The following is a 19475-nucleotide window of genomic DNA, read 5'->3' as shown; positions in this document are numbered from 1 at the left end:
CATGCCTGCCCGCGGAGGAGCGCCAGGAATCCCAAGCAGCATAGCTGGGTGGGGAGGAGGGAGGACCGGCTGTCTCTGGGACATAGAATTCCTCCGGGAGCCTGTCTGCAGTCACAAGGGGCCGGAGAAGGTACACAAGAGGCTCAGAGCCCAGCCCCCAGCCCAATATAGAGACCAAGAATGTTGTGTGTGTGTTCAGGGGAGGAACAGAAGGACTCCACATAGCTCCTTAGGAATTTTAATTGTGTGTTTCGAACCTGCCTCCCATGCCTGCCCCTCCCCCCTCAGCCTGTGTGAGGGGACACTTGTCAAGAGCTCCCCGGGAACCACAGGAACAAACAGCCAGGACTTTGTGTGATGGTGACGCACTGACATTTCTGGGCAAGGCGAAAAATGCAGCCGCCTCCCTCCCAGCGCCTTTGGTCTGATGCTGGCCCGGGTCGGGGGAGCCACCTGGGGGCCAGTGCCAGCTTGTCCTAGCTGGGCCACTGTGGACACCCCATAACATGTGGTCGGGAGCACGGACTCTGGGCCTGACTGTCTGGATGTGAGTCCTGGCTCCACCATCTCTGTAACCTTGGACAACCTCCCTAACCTCCCCATTCCTCAGTTTCCTCATCTGTGACATGGGACTAGTCACAGCAGCTACTGAGACAGAGGGGAAAGCGTTTGGCATCTCAAGCATTCAAGGTGTTATCATCAATTATAATTATTATTATTATTATTGCTATTTGTGAGCAGAGAACGGAGAAATGCTATTCCCCCAGGTCAGCTGCTTGGTGAGTAAGGCTGTAGGGGGCCTCTGTTCCCCTTCGACCACCCTGCAGGGGGTGATTTGCCAGCAGCCTTGCTAGGCCCCTCCGGGACTCTAGGTCCACCCTAAACAATAGCTTGTCCTTGATTTGGGAGGCTGGGGTCAGCAGTTCAGCCCCTAACATCACACACCTGATCTTCTGTACTACTGCCTCAGCCATTTATTCACTGTGTGACTGTGGGTGAGATTCTTAACCTCTCTGGGCCTCAATGTCCACTTCTATAAAATGACATGATAAAAAGAATCCATGTTCCAGGGCTGAGTGATGGTGAAAATGAGATAGTACTTTAAACAATTGCCTGGCACAAAGCCAGTACTCAATAAATGTGAGATGTCATTTGAAAAATACTACTGAATACCCTTTACAGGCAGAGTCATACTTAGCCCTAATAATCACCCTATAAAGGGGTGTTTGGGTAACAACAGTGAAAGAGTGTTATTGACCCCATTTTAGGGATGAGGAAACTGAGGCTCAGAATGGCTAAGCAGCTCTCCTGAAAGTAACATGGCTGGCAGGGAGTAGTGGAGTCCAAATTAGAATCCAGATCTAATTCGAAAGCCCTGCTTTTTACCGTGACATTATCCCACCACTCATTTTAAACATCAAAAGGCTCTCATCCCCCCATGAAAGAGTCTTTGTTTTCAGAATTTATCAAGAAAAATCTGTAGCAATGGAAGGCCAGTACCAATTCCATAATGTATTGGTTCAACACAATGGCATCGACAAACATTTAAATCGTAGTTTAAATGCTGTTTGAGATGTATTACGTATTTTTTCTACCCACGTCTTCATGTTCACTGGGCTCAAGGGACTCTCTTCTGATAGTGTGGAGGCTTCCCAAGGGATCTGCACAAAGGTGGACCATTATACAGATGAGGAGACTGAGGCTCTCTGAAGTTCGGGAATCTTCCCAACTCAGATCTCTGTGACTTCCAAGTTTATCTTTTCTGAAAGATGACCAACTGAATGTTCGCTGTGCCCTGTGTTCAGGCTCTTTCTCTCCTTGTGGCACCTGTAAGTCATAGGCAGAGGTGACTCCTCTCCATCCCCTATTGTACCCGTTGCCCAGGTGAGAGATGATGAGTGCTGGTGCAGGATGGTAATGCAGGAGGTGAGCAGAGGTCAAGTGCAGAAGAGGTTATGAAGGCAGAGCCACTGGGACTTGCTGATGGATTAAATGTGAGGCGTGAGAGGAGAGGAGCCCAAGATGGCCCCCAGGTTGTGGGGAGTGAGTTGGGGGAGGTACTTAGGGAGCGACAGGTGGTGGCACTGGTTCTGGACAGGTGAACCTGGAGATGCTTTCAGGCGGGGACACGGGTGTCTGGGATGAGGAGACTGGAATCTGGGAGTCAGTAGCGGGTGAATGGGATTAAAGGGGTGATACAGTTGAGATCACCCACAGAAAATGTGTGTGAGAAGGAGGACAGAGCAGCTCCAGGGCCTGCTGCTGTCAGAGGCTGGGAAAAAAATGTCTGAACAGACTCTAAATAGCCGGGGTCCCAGTTTCCCAAGTGGTTGGCTCTGGCTTCCAGAGTGGGAAATGAATCTTTTCACTTTGATTGACACCTGTGTGGGCCACAAAGTGGGCAGCATCAAACCTACAACTGAGGGAGAGCGTGGAGGTGGAGCTGGGGGTCCCAGGAAACGGATCCTGGGGGCACAAGAGCCTCATTTCTGGGATCATCTCAGTGGAATGAAGCCAGGCCTTTTGAGTACAAGACAGCCAGCAGTGGGACTGAATAAAGCCCTAGAACTGGGTTTGAGTCTGGGGAGGGTTCTGGTCTTTGGTTACTGCTTCCCGAAGTGGGAATTAAAATGCACGACTTGGTTCAAGTGTGGACATCTAACTAGATGTTCTGAAGTTTTTTCAAACTCTGTGGTTGATGGTTAATTCCATCTTTGTCTTACTGAGATTGTACTGGAGATTTTTTTAAACCTAAACCCAAGCATCATTCATTCATTAAGCCATCCTGCTCTTGTGGATTTCAAGTGGTGGTAAGTTCTGTGAAGTTTGGAAAATAAGGCAATGGGGCAGTCACAGAGATGGGAGGTGAGGTAGAAAGGTCAGGCAGGCTTCACAGAGGAAGCGGTATTTGAGCTCAGACCTGAATGACAAGCTGGAGCCATACACACAAAGAGTATTCCAGGAAGTGGGGACAGCAAGTGCAAAGGCCCTGGGACAGACATAAACTGGATGTGTTGAGGAATGGAGAAAAATAGAGGATGGTCAGCACAAAGTGAAGGGAGAAATGGGTAGGAGCTGAGGCTGTGGAGGGAGGCAGGGGGCAGATCATGCAGGATGCTGGAGCGACAGTCGGAGACTTGGGTTTTATTCAAGTCACAATGGGAAAGACAGTGGGCTACTCAACAATAAAAGGGAACCAACGACTGATGCATGCAACAACATGGACGAATCTCAGGACAAATATGCTGAGCCCAAGAAGCAAGGCAAAAAAGGAATGCATGGTGTATCATTCCATGTATGAAAAATTCTAGAAACCACAGACTAATCTATAGTGACAGAAAGCAAATCAGTGATTGCTTGGTTAATGGAGGATTCCCCAGGGGAGCGACGAAACTTTGGAGAGTGATGGAGTCATTCACTATCTTGATTAGTGGCTGTGGTTTCTTGCGTGAACACATATGTTAAAACTATCATATTGCACTTTAAATATGTGCATTTGCAACTTGTCAGTTACACATCCGTGAGGCTGGGAAAAGTTGTGTGGGAAGCTGCCGGTGGATTTCAGCGATGAAGGGGCGTGGTGTGGGCTCAACAAATAGACCTGGGGCAGAGCCTGGGTTGGAGCGGCGCCGGGAGATGCTGCCCAGGCAGAGCAGGTGGTGGATGGGTCCCTGTGGAGCAGGCAGAGCTCAGCTTCAGGGAATTTCAGAGCCAGGTGCCTCTTCTGACCCTGCCCGTTGAGTAAAAGAAAGGCCTTGCAAATTCACCTTTTCAAGAGATGAGAATACATTTGGAGCACATTGTTTAAAATCTCATTTGATTCCTCAGTGAAACAGAATTGTTTTCCCCTGGGATGTTTGACAGACAACTGTGGCTGTGAGTTCCATGAAGGCAGGACGCGGCTGGTGGGAGTCCCTGCTGGGGCCACGATGCCCAGCACAAGTGTTGGCATGCGCCAGGTGCTCGGTGAGTATTTCAAATGAAGATGTGAGTGAATGAATGAATGAATGAATGCAAGCTCATATCAGGTAAGGCAGCTCCCAAGGCCTAAGAGTTCTGAAAAGAACAGAGGACCAGCTCCACCTCTAACTTGCTGTGTGACTATGAGCAATTCACGGTGCCTCTCTGGGCATATGCTCTTCTGAAAAATGAGAGGTTAAAAGGCCTTGTGAGCTCCACCTATTTGTTCATCCATTCACTCAAGAAACATCCTGTAATTCTAAAGGTTAAAACCAAAAAGGGGTCTCTGATTCACCCTCATTAAGCAGAAAATGAAAAATCCCCAGGACTTTCACATCCCTAGAACATTGCTATTGAGGTTTTACTGTACTTTTCCTGGACCTGGTTTTGCTGAATTAGCGAAATGGGATCGGAAAGGAAAATACAATAGCGTTCAAATTAATAAGCATCTTGGCCCCCAACAGCTCCAGCCTTTATGTCTCAGACCCCACGCCCCTTCTTTTAATGCACCCTGATTGGGAAGTAGACTGACTGCGAGGACAGAGTCACTTTTGGTGTCAGGCCCAATAATAAAGCATTCTGAAGCATTCACATGGAGAGAAGCCTAGTGTCATAGAGAGTCAACTGGTCAGGAGTCAAGTGATCTGGTCCCTACCCTAAATCTGCCTCCTCTTTGGTTGTGTGGCCACACTTGAAGTTCTTCTCCTCTCCACCCCCTGGATCTCAATTTTCTAGGCTGGATCAAAGGGTCTTTCAGGAGCCTCAACAAGGTTGAGCAACAAAGTCAGCTGCCTAAAGAGTCAGTAGGTGACATATGTGAGTGAAGCAGGACTAGTGGACTAGTGTATGACAATAGGGAGTGGTGTGGACTGTAGCAAAATGACTGCTGCAAGCTCAGTATGTCAGCTACAGGGGGAGTGGGTACAGGGCAGCTAGATAATCCCATCTTTAAGAGAAGTGTATATATATATATATATATATATATATGCAGAATGTATTATTTAAATGTTGGCAATTAATTCAATACATTTTTGAAGACTTCCTATAAATTGAGACTCGGGTCCACACCCATCAGCCTTGCCAGTATTATGTCTTCAATTTCATCTCCTTTCTTGTGGTTTCTCACTTTGTCTCCAAAGCCTACTGGATTTGGAGCACAAGTCTGGTCTCTGAGAAATGCTGAAATGCTGGCTGAGGCCATGTAGGCAGGAGATGGCTACAAGTGTGAGCACATGCTAACACGTATGCACACACACACGCACACACACACACATACACACACAGCCTGCGTGGGGAGTGGTGTGTTCTGTGGAGCCAGCTGGAAAGCATCCCTCCGGAGCCCCCAGGGAAAGCAAGTTGATTGGGCTATCCTCCAAGTTCTCCCAATTTGTTCTCAAGCCTGGCAGGGAGCCAGCAGTGGGGGTTGTCTCCAGGATTTCCTGCCTGGGCTACAGCAAAGGAGCCACCCTCTGGAGCCGTGGTCAGTGAGCCAGCTTGTGAGAGACACAGTGAGATCCCACATTACTGGTCCCTCAGCTGTAAACAGCAGAGGGGTCAAGAGGCTTACCTTCCCCACATCCAAATGCAACTATACTTTTTCTCCTAAAACTCGAAATAACTCCCTTGTCCAAGATAGATACACATGCAATTTGTACACACTTGTTTGGCCATTTACTATTTGTCCAGTAAAATATTTACAGACACTCACTGTGTACAGGGACTGAGGGCACAGAGGTGACTAATCTCTCAGGGCATCCCCATTCCTTCTACTTTGCTTTCTGCCCCCATCACTCTGCCAAAAAAAAACTACTTCTTACAGCTCATCAAACCCAATAGTTTTTCTTTTTTCTTATTAAAAATTTTCTTAACAATGAGGATATCCAATATCACTAATCATTAGGGAAATACAATCAAAACTACCATCTCACACCCATTAGGATGGCTACTATACAAAAATAACATTTTGACAAGTTGTGGAGAAATTGAAAACCTTGTTGACGGAACTAGTATGTTGCTTCCTCGAAATATTAAAAATAGAATTACTATATTATCTAACAATTCCCCTTCTGGGAATATACTCCAAAGAATTGAAAGCAGGGTCTCAGAAAGATATCTGTACACCCATGTTCCCTGCAGCCCTTATTCATAATAGCTAAAAAGTAGAAGCAAACCAAGTGTCCGTTGACGAATGGATAAGCAAAATGCAGTATATCCATATTATGGAATATTATTAAGCCTTTAAAAAGGAAATTTTGCAATATGCAAAACATGGATGGACCTTGAGGACATCATGCTAAGTGAAATAAGCCAGTTACAAAAAGACAAATACTGTATGAGTCTGCTTATATGAGGTACTCAGCATAGTCAAAATCACAGAGACAGAAAGTAGGATAGTGGTTGCCAGGGGCAAGTGGGGAGTCTGCACAGTTATTGTTTAATGAGTATAGAATTTCAGTTTTATAAGATAAGAAAGAATTATGGAGATGGATGTGGTGAGGGCTGCACAACATTATGAATGAATTTAACACCAATGAACTGGATACCTTAAAGTGGTTAAGATGGTAAATTTTATGTTATATGGATTTTACTACAATAAGAAAAATTGGGGAAAAAATGTCGTAATGAGCATGCCCACCACCCAGACTTTGGTTTATAAATACCATTCTCCAATAAAAGGAACCAGTGCTCCTTGGAGAAATAGCTGATTCTAGCTCTGAAGCAGGAAAAAAAAAAATTCAAGATGAGCCTGGAGCATCTCATAGGACCAGAAAATAAGGAAGTGCTCAAAAAAACAAAAAGATGGGGATGGACGTGTCAAAGAGACTCAGGAACCAACCTGAAAGAGCTCCCAATGCCCAAAGCTGGAACAATCTGAGCAATACAACAAATAATGTAGTGTTGGATTGTAACCCAAAGTATAAAATAAATACCCATGAGTCATACTGATACAAATAAGTACTAGAAAAAACAAGGGTGAAGGGACATACTTTTCTTAGAAAAGAATTACAAATACTGTATCACCAAGAGGTAGAGCTTAATGACCCCTGTCCTTGATTGTGGGCTGGACTTAATGACCCAATTCTATAGAATGGAGTATGGAAAGAGAAGAGGAGTAAATGGGCAGTGGAGAAGCCTGGAAGATGCCACGTTAACCATGTGATCGTGTTAACATCACCAGGGATGTCATGCGGTCATCATGAATGCCCTCATGGCAGCAGATGAGAAGGGCGCTTCACCTCTGTGGTCTTCCCCCTCAAACCTGTAACCCCGCACTAGTCATGAGGGAAACAACAGACAAGCTCAAGTTCGGAGACATTTAACAAATACCTGCGATTACAAGTACTCTTCAAAACTGTCAAGGTCATGAAAAACAAGGAAAGACAGAAATGGTCGCAGAAAGAGGAGGCTGACAACTAAGTGCAATATAATACCTGGGACTGGATCTTAGAACAAAGATAAAGGGTGGAAAAACAAATTCTGAAGTTTAGTTAATAGTAATGGACTAATGTTAATTTCTTAGTGTGAATGAAAAATCTTGCCAGCATATCAGTAAACAGAGGATGCTGTAGCCATCGAGTCATCAGCTGCACCCTTCTTCCCACCCAGTGAGCGGAGGAAATTCAGGATGCAGATAAGCAGGTAGCCCGCTCTCTGCAGCCACCTCCAACGGCGCCCCCTGAGGGACCTCAGGATGTGAAAGAACAGGATACTGGCCCTAGTTAGCCAGATGCATATCAAAGGAATGATTTCAATGAGCCCAGACCTTTGTACCTTCCTATACATAGAAAGGCGCTGAATTCCTTAACTTGAGATACCTGGTTTTCCTTAATTAACAGTAATCTTTTGATGTTCTATCTGGTCTTTGTGGCAAAAACTCCTATATATCCTGGCTTCTACCTTGCCGCTTTGGATCAGCCTCTTAGAGCCATCTGAGAGGCTCTGTCCTGGGCTTGAGTCCTCAGGAAGTCTGCTGAATAAAACATCTCTCAACTTTTAGGTTGTGCAGTTTATTTCAGTCAACATTAGTTTTGACAAATACACCGTAACAAATGGTTTATATAAGATGTTAACATCAGGGGGCAGCCGGTAAAGGATACATGGGAACTCTCTGCATTGTCTTTGCAACTTTTCTATGAATCTAACCCTATTGCCCAATAAAAAGTCTATTTAAAGCAGCATTTCCTTCTTATTAAAAAGAAACACATGTTCACTGTAGATAACTTAGAATATAAACAAATAAGAAACCAGCAGTTACTTACCATCGACTCTGTTACTCTATTAACATTCCAGTGTATTTCAGTGCAATCTTTTTTTCCTGTGCACAATTTTGTACTCTGCACTTTTAGCCTCATAAGCATATTCCTTCAGCATTCAAGCATTTGATGAGCATGATTTTGGCAGCTACTTAGTATTCCATGACTTGGTTGTGCTATATTTTACTTAGCTGTTCTCTCTGCTGTTGGGCACAACTTTCCATGGTACCTATGATAAGTAACTCCTTAATGCATAATCTGGGTCTGCATTTGGGATGGTTCTCCAATGATAGTCTTCTCTATGATTCATAAGTTGAAGGGTGTGGATATTTTAAGGTTCTTGGCACTTACTGACAAGTTGCTTTCCAAAACTGTACACCCATAGGTATCCGGGTCCATGGTATGCTTAGGATGCCTGCTTCCAGAGGACTTTCCTTATGAAAATTCCCACTCTTGTAATTCTGCAATCCCCTTGACATTGCTTCTTCCAGGCTCTGTTTGCCTCTCTGTGTGCTCTCTCTGTCCCCTCTTGGTCCTCTGTTCACCTCAGCATCACATTACTCCAGTGAACCTCTTTCCCACTTCAGCATCTCCTGCACCAGCCCATCTGTTCCTGAGGCTGCAGATCCCCAGATGACTGATCCCAGATCACCAGCACAGCCTCGCTAGCCTCTCCCTTGAGCTCCAAGACCACATTTCTACTTGCCTGTCAGATATGTACCCCCGGACATCCCTCAGGCAATGAAACAAACTCCACACATGAAGGGAAGATATCAGTATTTCTCTGCCTCTATCCAGAGTCTCCACTGGATGCTAAGTGCTCCTTAACACCTCTTCAAGACTTGCTTATCTCCCTTTTGAACAAAAGAAGGCTTCAGACATACTACCTTGGACAGACAATAACTCCTAACCAGACACCATTAGCAGTATTTTGTTTCTTCAACAGCTGACAAAGCAGGTTTCCTATTTGCAGTCATGCTACATATTTGCCTTTAAAATAGATTTAAGTTTTTAATTAAGTGCAAAAATCTAAGAGATTGAGTGAATAGCAGTAGAGGTGGTACAGGCAGACCTCAGAGATACTGCGGGTTCTGCTCTGGACCATTGCAATAAAGCCAATATCGTGATAAAGCAAGTCATATGATTTGCTTTGGTTTCCTAGTGCATATAAAGCTTATGTTCACGTTACACTGTAGTCTATTAAAGTGTGCAATAGCATTATGTGTAAAAAAGTACATACCTTATTTAAAAAACACTTCATGCTAAAAAAAAAAATGCTACCTATCACCTGAGCCTTCAGCAAGTTGCAGCAGTAACATCAAAGATCGCTGATCCCAGATCACCACAACAAATACAATCATAAAAAAGTTAGACGCGCGAGAATTACCGCAGTGTGACACAGAGACACAAAATAAGCAAATGCTGTTGGGAAAATGGTGCTGATAGACTTGCTCGACACAGGGTTACCACAAGCTTTCAATTTGTGAAAAACACAAAACAAAAACAAAACAAGAAAAACGTAGTATCTGCAAAGCACAATGAAGTGAAGTGCGTTAAAACATGGTGGCCTGGACTTGGTCACGGCAAACACTGCAGAGGTGTTATTTGAGTGCTACTCAAAGTCTGATCCCTGCACTATCAGCATCATTAGGGAGCTTGGTAGAAATTCAGAATCTCAGGCTCCACCCAGACCTACTGACTCGGATTCTGCGTGTTAACAAGATTGCCAGGTGATCCGAGCATGCTCTTTAAACTTTGGGAAGCACTGATGTGAATAATGAAGTTTGGGAAACATTGATCTCGGGAAAAAAGTTGAAACTATTTGTCCTTCGTGATCTGGCCTCAGCTGACACTTCTAGATGATTCGCAGCCTCTCCAAGACTTCCCCATCCAGGACAACAGCTCCCTGCCTTAATCCACGCTGTTCCTCTCACTCTCTTCTGCCTCAGCCTCCTCATCATTCAAGACTCAGCTCCAACAGTACTTCTTTTTCCTCTTGTTTGAGATGAATTTCACATAACATAAAATTAACCACTTAAAGTGAACAGTCCTACAGCATTTAGCACATTAACAATGTTGTCCAACTACCCTTACCTCGTCCCAAACACTCTCATCACTCCAAATAAATCCCTGTACCCACTAAGCAGTCACTTCCCACCCCCCCTCTTCTTGGCAACCGTCAATCTGCCATTTCTATGGAATAGTCTATCCCGGGAATTTCACATCGGTAGAATCAGACACTATGTGGCCTTTTGTGTCTAGCTTCTCTTAGCGTAATGTCCTCGAGGTTCATCTGTGTGGTAACAGGTGTCAGCGCTTTGTTCATTTTTATGGCTGAATAATACTCAGCTGCGTGGATGCTGCGTGGATAGGCCACATTTTGTTTACCCACGCACGCACTGGTGGACATTTGGGTCGTTCCCACTTTGTGATGACTGCAATTAGTGCTGCTAAGAACGTTCGTGGGTAAGTATTTGTTTGCATATCTGTCGACAATGTTCTTAGTTCTATACCCGAGAGAATTGCTGGGTCGAATGGTGTCCATGTTTAACTTTCAGAAGCAGGGTTACATCTCCCTAGAGCTTTCCCTCAACCCCAACCTGCTTCCTCCTGCCCCACCCATAGGATGGATTTTGCCACCTCCCTCCCCCTACTGCAATTTCTGAAACACCCCAAAGCTAGGATTCAAACCCAGGACTTCTGTCTCCAAATCCTGTTTTTTTGGCACTGCCCCTCATGGCTGACAGCCACCTCCACCTCGAACTGACTTCATTTTCTATAACACGTGCAGGTTGGAAGCTTGTTCAAGGCCACTTGTCACCTAAGTGACAACTGGTCTCTGATGTCTAATCTTTGGACACCACAGTCTATGCTGTGCTTCTAAGTGGACAAACAGGTTTAAAAAATGTGGCCTCTTTCATTCCTGGGGATGCTGACAACCTTGCCCTGCTCCGTCCCTAAGGGAGTCCCACTCTGTCTCCTCCTGGGATCAGCCACGAGGTGGGTTCTGCAGCAAGGAACTCGAACCATGGTTTGGGCACGTTTATTTTGGCTCTTTATATATATATATATATACACATTTTTTTTCCATGATAGGAGGAAAGGGAGAAAATGACACTTTCTTTTATTTTGTTTTCCCACCTTTTCAAATTCTATGCTGCATAAGGAACCTGCTTGGAGCAGGGCGCCAGGGGCTGGTGGCAGCTCAGGGGCAGATCCCCATGCACGGGGTGCTGGGGAAGGTCTTTCTCATGCTCATGCACTTCTCCTTGTCGATGCAGAGCGTGTTGGCCTTGATGGCCAGCTCGTGCTCCAGTCGGCACTTGGTCATGACCAGCAGGTGTAGTGTGTCCCGCGTCTCCCGCAGCCTCAGCTTGAGGGTCTGCAGGGTGTCGTCAATGGTGAAGACCTCATTCACAAGCCTGCGGAGAGAGCAGAGCTGAAGGCACGGTTCATCCGGCAACACAGAGGCACTGCCTGTGTGCCAGGAACTGTGCCAGGCGCTGGGAGAGGCGGTGAGCTAGGAAGGCAAGGCTCAGCTGGCAGGGAAGACACAGGCGAACATCCAGCAGAGCTACCGAGGGTGATGAGCACAAAGGGAGAAACAGATGAGATGTTCAGGAAAATGATCCAGTGGTTCCTCAGCTAAATGCAGACTCACCACAGGACCCGGCAATTCCACTCCCAGGTACGCACCACGAGAACTGAAAACAGACACTCAAATACTTGCACAAATAATTGTACATCACTAATAACAAGAGTCAGGGGGCTTCAAGATGGCGGAATAGAAGGACTCAGCGTTAACCCTCTCCCACAAATACATCAAAAATATATCCACGGGGGGAGGATATAGCTCAGTGATAGAGTGCATGCTTTGCATGCACAAGGTCCTGGGTTCAATCCCCAGTACCTCCATTAAAAAAGAGACAGAGATCCATCCATGTTACTGCAAATGGCATTATTGTGTTTTTATGGTACACCAGAAATTGACATCTTGTAACTGACTACTGTCTAATTTTAAAAAATGAAAAATTTGGGGGGGAAAAGAGAAATACATCTACATGTGGAACAATTCTCACAATACCTTCTGAACTCTGGCAGAGCTTGTACAAGTGGAACTACAGGGAAAATCTTCACAAAACCAGGTAAACAACAAGGTCCTACTGTAGAGCACAGGGAATTGTATTCAGTACCTTGTAAGAGCCTATAATGAAAAAGAATAGGAAAAGGAATATATGTGTGTGGAACTGAATCACTGTGCTGTATGCCAGAAATTAACACAACATTGTAAATCAGCTATACTTCAAATTAAAAGAAAAAAGAATCAAAAGGTGGAAACAACCCAAAAGCCCACTGATGGATGAATGGATAAACAATGTGGTCCAGCCCCACACTGGGATGTTATTCACATGTAATAAAAAGGAGAGAAGCCTTGACGCAGGCTACGACATGGATGGACCTGGAGGCATCATGCTGAGTGAGAGATACCAGACACAGAAGGTTATATATTGTCCGATTCCATTTATATGAAATGTCCAGAATAGGCAAATCCATAAAGACAGAAAAATCCGTAGATTAGTGCTGCCAAGGCTGGAGCCGGGGGGGGGATAGAGAGTGACTGCTGATGAGGACAGGACTTCCTCTGGGGTCAAATGAATGAAAATGTTTTGGAGCTAGTTTGTGGCGGTGGCTGCACAGCATTGTAAATGTAGTAAGTGTCACTAATGGCGTGTTATTTCATGCTGTGTGTATTTTATCACTTTTTTTTTAAAAAAAAACCAGATGCCTGGGCCAGCCTCATGCAGATAAGATGGGCAGGGGTGGTATCTGGTCTTGGTCCTCGGCTCGGGTGCCCCAGATGCTGTGACCATTGGTCCACACGTCTCCAGGGACGCCAACGGCTCCCTGACACAGGGGTGTGAAAGGCCATCCCCTGTCTCGGGGTGGAACCAGCTCCGAGGTGTAACTCACACTTCAGGGGTCAGGATGAAGCTAGGCTCCCCTTTTCTGCCTCCCTGCACCCCTTCACCTGAAGCTCTGCTTCTTTGAGACCTTCCCAAGGCACCAGGAAAGGCCTGTCTGAGGAGGGAACTTTCGAGCTGAGAAAAATAGATGAGAATGAGCTGGCATGTGAAGACCCAGACGAAAGTGGTCCACAGCAGCTGTTCAAGAGAGCTCCATGCGATGCTGGTAATGGTCTACACCCGCACCGCCCGATCTGGTTGCCTCCAGCCACGTGGAACTCACGAGAACTTGCAAGGCGGTGAGATCAACTGAAGAGCTGAATTTTTCATTGTTTTTCACTTTAAATCATTTAAGCATAAATGGGAGAGCCACGTGCAGCTGGTGGCTACTGAACTGGACTGTGCCGTTCTGCAGAGACGCACACGTGTGATATCGACTGGGTGGGATTTTGTCCTCAGTGCGATGGGAAGGCATTGCGGGGTGTTGACATAGGGGATGAGGTGCTGATTCCAGTTTGGGGATGACCTCCAGGCTGCTGGGGTAGGATTGGATTGGACAGGGACAAGAGTGGAGGCCGGAGAGAGACCAGGGTTCTGTTGATATCCAGATGGAGTAGGTTGAAGAGCGCCCCCTCAAAGATACGTCCGAGTCCGAGCCCCAGTACCTGTGAATGTGATGCTCTTTGGAAACAGGTTTGTTGTTGATGTAATTGAGTTAAGGATCTTGAGATGAAATCATTCTGGATTTAGGATGGGCCCTAAATCCAACAACTGATCTCCTTGTAAGAGAAAGGAGAGAGAGATTTAAGACACAGAGAGACACACAAAGAAGGAGGCCAGGTGAAGACAGAAGCAGATGCAGTGATGCGGCCACAAGCCAAGGACTGCTGGCCACCTCCAGAAGCCAGGAGAGAGGCCAGGAAAGGATGCTCTCTCAGAGCCCCCAGAGAGAACCAATCCTGCTGACACCTTGATTTCAGAAGTCTGGCCTCCGAAAGTTTGAAAGGACACATTTCTGTTGTTGTAAGCCACCCAGTTTGCAGTAATCTGTCACAGCCGTAGGACATGGATAGACCTGGTGAGCTGTGATGGTGGACTGGTTGTGGGGCTGCCCTGGGGGTCCCGCCTCATGGGGGAGGGACAGTGAAACTGGGCTCAGGACTGGAGGACACGCTGCTGGAAGGACTTGGGTTGGTATCAGGGTGAGCATCCCCTGTGACAAGCATGAGCCAGAGAGAGGTGACAGGAGCAACTTGGAAACGGGTCCCTCCTTGGGGCTCTCTAGACCAGCACCATCCAACAGGACTTTCTGCAGTGATGGAAATACTCTGTTCCGTGCTGTCCAGTACGGTAGCCCCCAGCCACACGTGGTTCCTGACCACTGACCCATTTCCAGCCCAGAGGTGGCAAAGGAGGGGGTAGGGAGCAAGGAAGGTAATTTGTGGAAGAGGAAATTCAGCTGCTGGAGAAGGCAGACAGCTTGAGTCCTACTGCCTGCTCAGTTCCCAACACACATACACAACATACATATAGTTGTGCAGATACACACATACATAAACATAGTACACACACACGTACTGTACTGCCTGGGGCTCCAGAGCCAAATACGCCCCATCCGTGCTCTCTGTCTACGCCCCTTCGTGGCACAGCTGGTGGATAAGGACGCCAGGAGCGTGTCCCAGGCTAGCAGGTCCTCCAGGACAACATCTGGCCAGTCCCCTAAGCTCTCCCCGGGGTGGACCAGTGCGCTATCAGAGCCTCTGCCCAGGGGTCGCTGCAGCCCAGCCTGAGCATCTAAACACAGGGGTGTGGGTGGAGGAGGGGTCGGGAGAGCTCCCCTAATCCTCACCCAGGACTGGCCCCCCTTCAGCCCAGGCGGGGCAGGACCCGGGCCACCCTGCACCCACTTCCAGGGTGAAGACCCTCCAGGCCAGCAGCAGGCTGAGGAGCAGGTGGCCAGACCTTCAAGCTCAAAGCCTGGGGTTGCTTTGCACCCACCACACCCCCACCCCAGCCACACCCAGCTTTTCTGTTTCCTAAGTGATCATCTCGGGCGGTAACTGAGGCTGTGCAAACACCAGCAAGTGGCACCGCGCCGCATTTTCTCTCGGAACCTTCTTCCTCCCCCCTTCACTCCTCCAGCTCTCTTCTCCACATCTCAGCTCAGGAGGAAGACAAGCTGTGGGGGAATTTGTTACGCAGCAATCGAGAATGAATCCAATGCCCCTTGCATGGAGGGAACAGAGCAGCCGAGTGGCCAGCCCCAAGTCACACAGCACTGTCATGAGAAAATAATACCCTAGGTCTGATGACCATTTCCTTCCTTGCGTGGCCATTGTCCCACTCCCTACCCCAGGCACACACAAACCCTGCTCCTGGGCCCGTGCGAGCTTTTTACCCCTCTCCTGTGAGGAGGCCCTTTGGCAGCAGACGCAGCCCCTCCTGAGCTAAGCAGGGTGGACAAGGTGAGTCTGTTCCAAGGCTTGCAGAGGAGAACTTCACAAAAAGGGTGACGGAGGGAGAGGGAGGTGTGGGCTAGGCGCCTCTTTCATGGGAGTCAGGAGAAAGGTGGGGTGAAGCCAGCGAGGGCAGAGGCCACGTCTCTGGTCTGGGCGGCTCCTCTTGTTGACCTTTAGGGGAAAGCTGGAAGGTTCCCGGAGGTGAACAGAGCTACAGAACCACCCTCACATAGGCAGGGGAGAAGACTGCCGTGCAGAGGGGTGGCCTCCATCATGGGCGGCTATCGAGGGCAACCCCAGAACCCCAGTGACCTGTGGAGTCTTGGGCCTGGATGCCCTGATTGGCAGTGGGAACATTTTCCAGACCCAGGTTTCCTGGGAGCTCCTGAGACCCTCCCCCACAGCCTCCACCACTCACTTGAACTGTGGGATGTCCCGGCACAGCTCCACGTTGGGGCGCCGGGTCCGGCATTCCAGCCTCGTCTGTGCCACCTTCAGCGGGCACTCCTTAGCCATGATGGACCTTTCCAGCAGCATGATGGTGTTCTCTGTCTGGAAGATCTCCTGCAGCGTCTGAGGGAACATGTGTGGTATCAGAAGGAACCTGATCTTGCACTTAGCCAACCCAGAACTGAGTGTACTAAACAGACGTCACTTCACTGTGGCTGAAACATCCATTGTCCTCCCCACCGTCGCTGGCAGCCCTAGATCTGTGAGCAGTTCTGCTCTTCATGGTGTCCCTCCGCTGCAGGAAGGTTCTTTGTGGTGGGCTGTGCTGAAGTCCCTCCCAGACTTGGCAGGACCCAATGGCGAAGTGATGCATGCTCTGCTCCTGACAAGCCTAAAAGCGGTGCCCTGCCACAGTGCCCCCCAAAATCCTTCCTTTGGCTCTTTCTTTGCTTGTCTGTCTCTCACTCGCATATAAGCTCCAAGAGGTCAGGGGCTTTGCTTTGTGCGTGCTGTATCCTCATCTCCAGGAACAGAGCTTGGTGCAGAGTGATGGCTATTGGATAAAATACAGGATGCCAGTTAAATGTGAATTTCAGACCGACAGCAAAGCCTTTTTTACTATATGTCTCCACCACTGCATGAGACACATTTAGATGAAAAAATCATTTGTTGTCAATCTGAAATTCAAGTTTAAATGGACATCCTGGAGTTTTGTTTGTTAAATCTGGCAACTCACAGTAGGAGCTCAAGGAACATTCAATGAAAGTATAAGAACCAGTCTTGCTTTCAAGGACTTTACAGTCATGTTTTTTTCACTCTTTTCCATCAGCTATGAAATATTCACAAATCAAAACAGGTACTGGGATGACTATTTGGGGTCCATATTTTATGGGCACCTAGAAATTGCTTAAAGGACACTTTTTTCCCAAAGAAAGTCATAGCTTCCTCGTTAGCTCAAGGAAAAAACTAGAAAGAGAACATTTCACGACTTCGAGAGAACAAAAGGACGCCCTTCTCCTACTGGGGTTGAGATGGGGAGCCAGGGGAGCTGCACTGCCTCTTTCAAAGCCCACAGAGGCGGAAGGCTGGCCCCCTCACCTGGCCCCCAGTGAGCCCAGCACGTCGGAACGCAAACACATCAGTGAGTGGGGGGAATACCTCTCTTAGAAGCCCCAAGGATTTTCCTTAGAAACCTGCCCTTTGGGTATGTGGATATGCGAAGCTCAGAAAGCAGCACCCCAGCGTGACAGAGAAGGAAATTAAGCCTTCTAAACGCGAAAAATGCGTCTTAGTGCCACATTGCTCTGTGTGGAGACAGCCCCTGGATCTACCATCTAGATGCCCCCACTGGGGGTGGGGGGGTTACTGAGGGTGGGGCTGCTGGTGGTACCCAGCCCAGGATGCTCCGCTCACGCCAAGAAGGCTGCTTCTGGGAGAACCTGAGGTTGTACTTCCCCTTGGCTGCTTCTGCTTGCTCTCTCCACCCGCCCCTCTGGCCCCCAGCTCAGGGCCTGGCCAGCCTCACCGGGGGCCTGAAACGTTACCAAAATCCTATTTCTTGTCTGTAGGGAAGGGGCTGACACTCATTCACGAGCTCAATCATTTCTTCATTCACTCTCTCTTTAATTTATGGGTTCGTTGATTCACTCATTGACTTAAACGTTCACTCGGCATCCGTTGGGTGCCGAGCACTGTTCTAGGCGGTGCAGAACAGGCAGGAAACCCCATCTTCGCCAAGTTACAGCCTAGTGGATTATTTGCCCTTTCCTTTGCTCCTTTATGCAACATTTACTGAGTACCTACAAGCCCTTACTATGCTTGTGACCATCTTTAGCATCACAGAAGTTCAAGTTCTTTCCTCTCCGTTAAAAACAGGCATTGAGGTCCTACTGTCTAGCACAGGGAACTATATTCAATATCTTTTAATAACTTATAAAAAGTATGAAAAAGAATATATACATGTATAACTGAATCACCATGCTGTACACCAGAAACTGACACAACATTGTAAATCAACTATATTTCAATTTAAAAAAAAAAAAACCAGGTACTGGATGCCTTTAGTGTGCAGGACTTTGGTGACAGATGATGCCACCTAAATGGCATCCGATACATACTCATTTCAGTCTTCCAGGAACTCTCGCGGGAGAACAGCGGAGGGACAGGGACACAGCAACACAGTGAACGGGAGCTTCCGGAGAACTAGAACTCACTAATTATGTTTCAAGTCTGCTGATCCCTTCCAGGAGTGCGGTGGGGGCCTGTCCTGAGCACCGCCTCTCTAGCACTCATTCCTCTCTCTTGACTGACAAAGCGCAGCTGGGGAATTAAGAGCTCTGCAGGCAACAGGTTCCGGCTACCCTTTAACAAGCCTGCCCTGCTGTCATTTCATGGATCTTTCTAGCCGCCCTCCACGTACGGCAAGTGCTGCTGGTTTTCCATCTGTAGAAGTAATATAAATACATTTTCAACAACTTGATTGAAACAGCAACGTAAAGTAAATAACAGCCCAGGTGGCGCAGGAATATGGCAAAATCAGGAAGGCAGCTCAGGAGTGACTGCATCTGGGAAACAAGTGCGGCATCTCCCAGGCAGCCAGATCCAGCAGGAGAGAGAAGGGAGGGGAAGCTGGGGAGCTCAGCAGGCAGTGACAGCGGGTTGAGGATGCTAAGGAGTGGGGGCCACTGTGAAGTCCCTTGCCCCCACCCCCATCTCCTCCTCAGGGCTGGCTTCTGGTGGTGCTGGGGGAGCGGCTGGAACAGACTGCTGCTTTTTCTCCATGCCACCATGCCCTGTCCCGCGCCTGGCATTTCATGAGCAGGCCTGCCTGTGGGTTTTCCAGAACAGTAGGGGTTTTCCAGAACTGGCTGCTCTAGAGCCCACTGATGACTCACACCCAAGGCAAGTCTGCCCAGGCGTGTGCATATTCTGCCAAACTGGTCCCTGCAACCTCCTGTCCATCCTCTGTCACTCACAGCCAGGATCCTCTTCGCTAGAAAGTAGAAAAAAGATACACATACACATACACACACACTGTCCTGGGGGCAGCCCCTGACACCCACCCCACTCTTGCCAGCCTGTGCACCTCCAGAAGCCCCGGGAGTAGTGACTCAACCTCCAGAAGTTTGAGGAATGTGACCCCCAGGCGTTGGGAGGCAGAGAGCACGTGGGCTGACCAGAGGCAGGGGCTAGAGGCAGAGCAGCTTTGACCTTCGTGCTCAGAAGGAAGGGAAGGATTTGCTTGGTGCCAACACTGAACTCTGAGCTCCAGGTCTGTCTGGTCCCTAGACCCCAAATTCTAGGACACCCCCTAGGAGAAGAGCCTGAAGTCTAAGAGGCTGACCCGCATATCCCAGCACGCCCACTGCGGGTCTGTACTGTAGGAACCG

At 47.9% G+C, this 19475-nt stretch overlaps 1 protein-coding gene across 1 annotated transcript in view; it reads right to left on the bottom strand.

Moving 5' to 3' along the window:
- Positions 1-11240: 11240 nt before the first annotated feature.
- TEKT5 (tektin 5) overlaps positions 11241-19475 on the bottom strand; it is a 35779-nt gene continuing 27544 nt past the window's right edge. Inside the window, exons 6-7 of the mRNA XM_006204201.2 lie at positions 16055-16209; positions 11241-11635 (exon numbers count right to left, since the gene is read on the bottom strand). Of these exons, the coding sequence (XP_006204263.1) occupies positions 11419-11635; positions 16055-16209 (372 nt within the window). The 3' untranslated portion in view covers positions 11241-11418. The remainder of the gene's footprint in view (positions 11636-16054; positions 16210-19475) is intronic.

This window comes from Vicugna pacos, chromosome 18 (genome assembly GCF_048564905.1).
Source record: "Vicugna pacos chromosome 18, VicPac4, whole genome shotgun sequence".
NCBI lineage: Eukaryota > Metazoa > Chordata > Mammalia > Artiodactyla > Camelidae > Vicugna > Vicugna pacos.
Note: the sequence above shows the minus strand (reverse complement) of the source record. Positions and strands in the feature narration are given on the sequence as shown.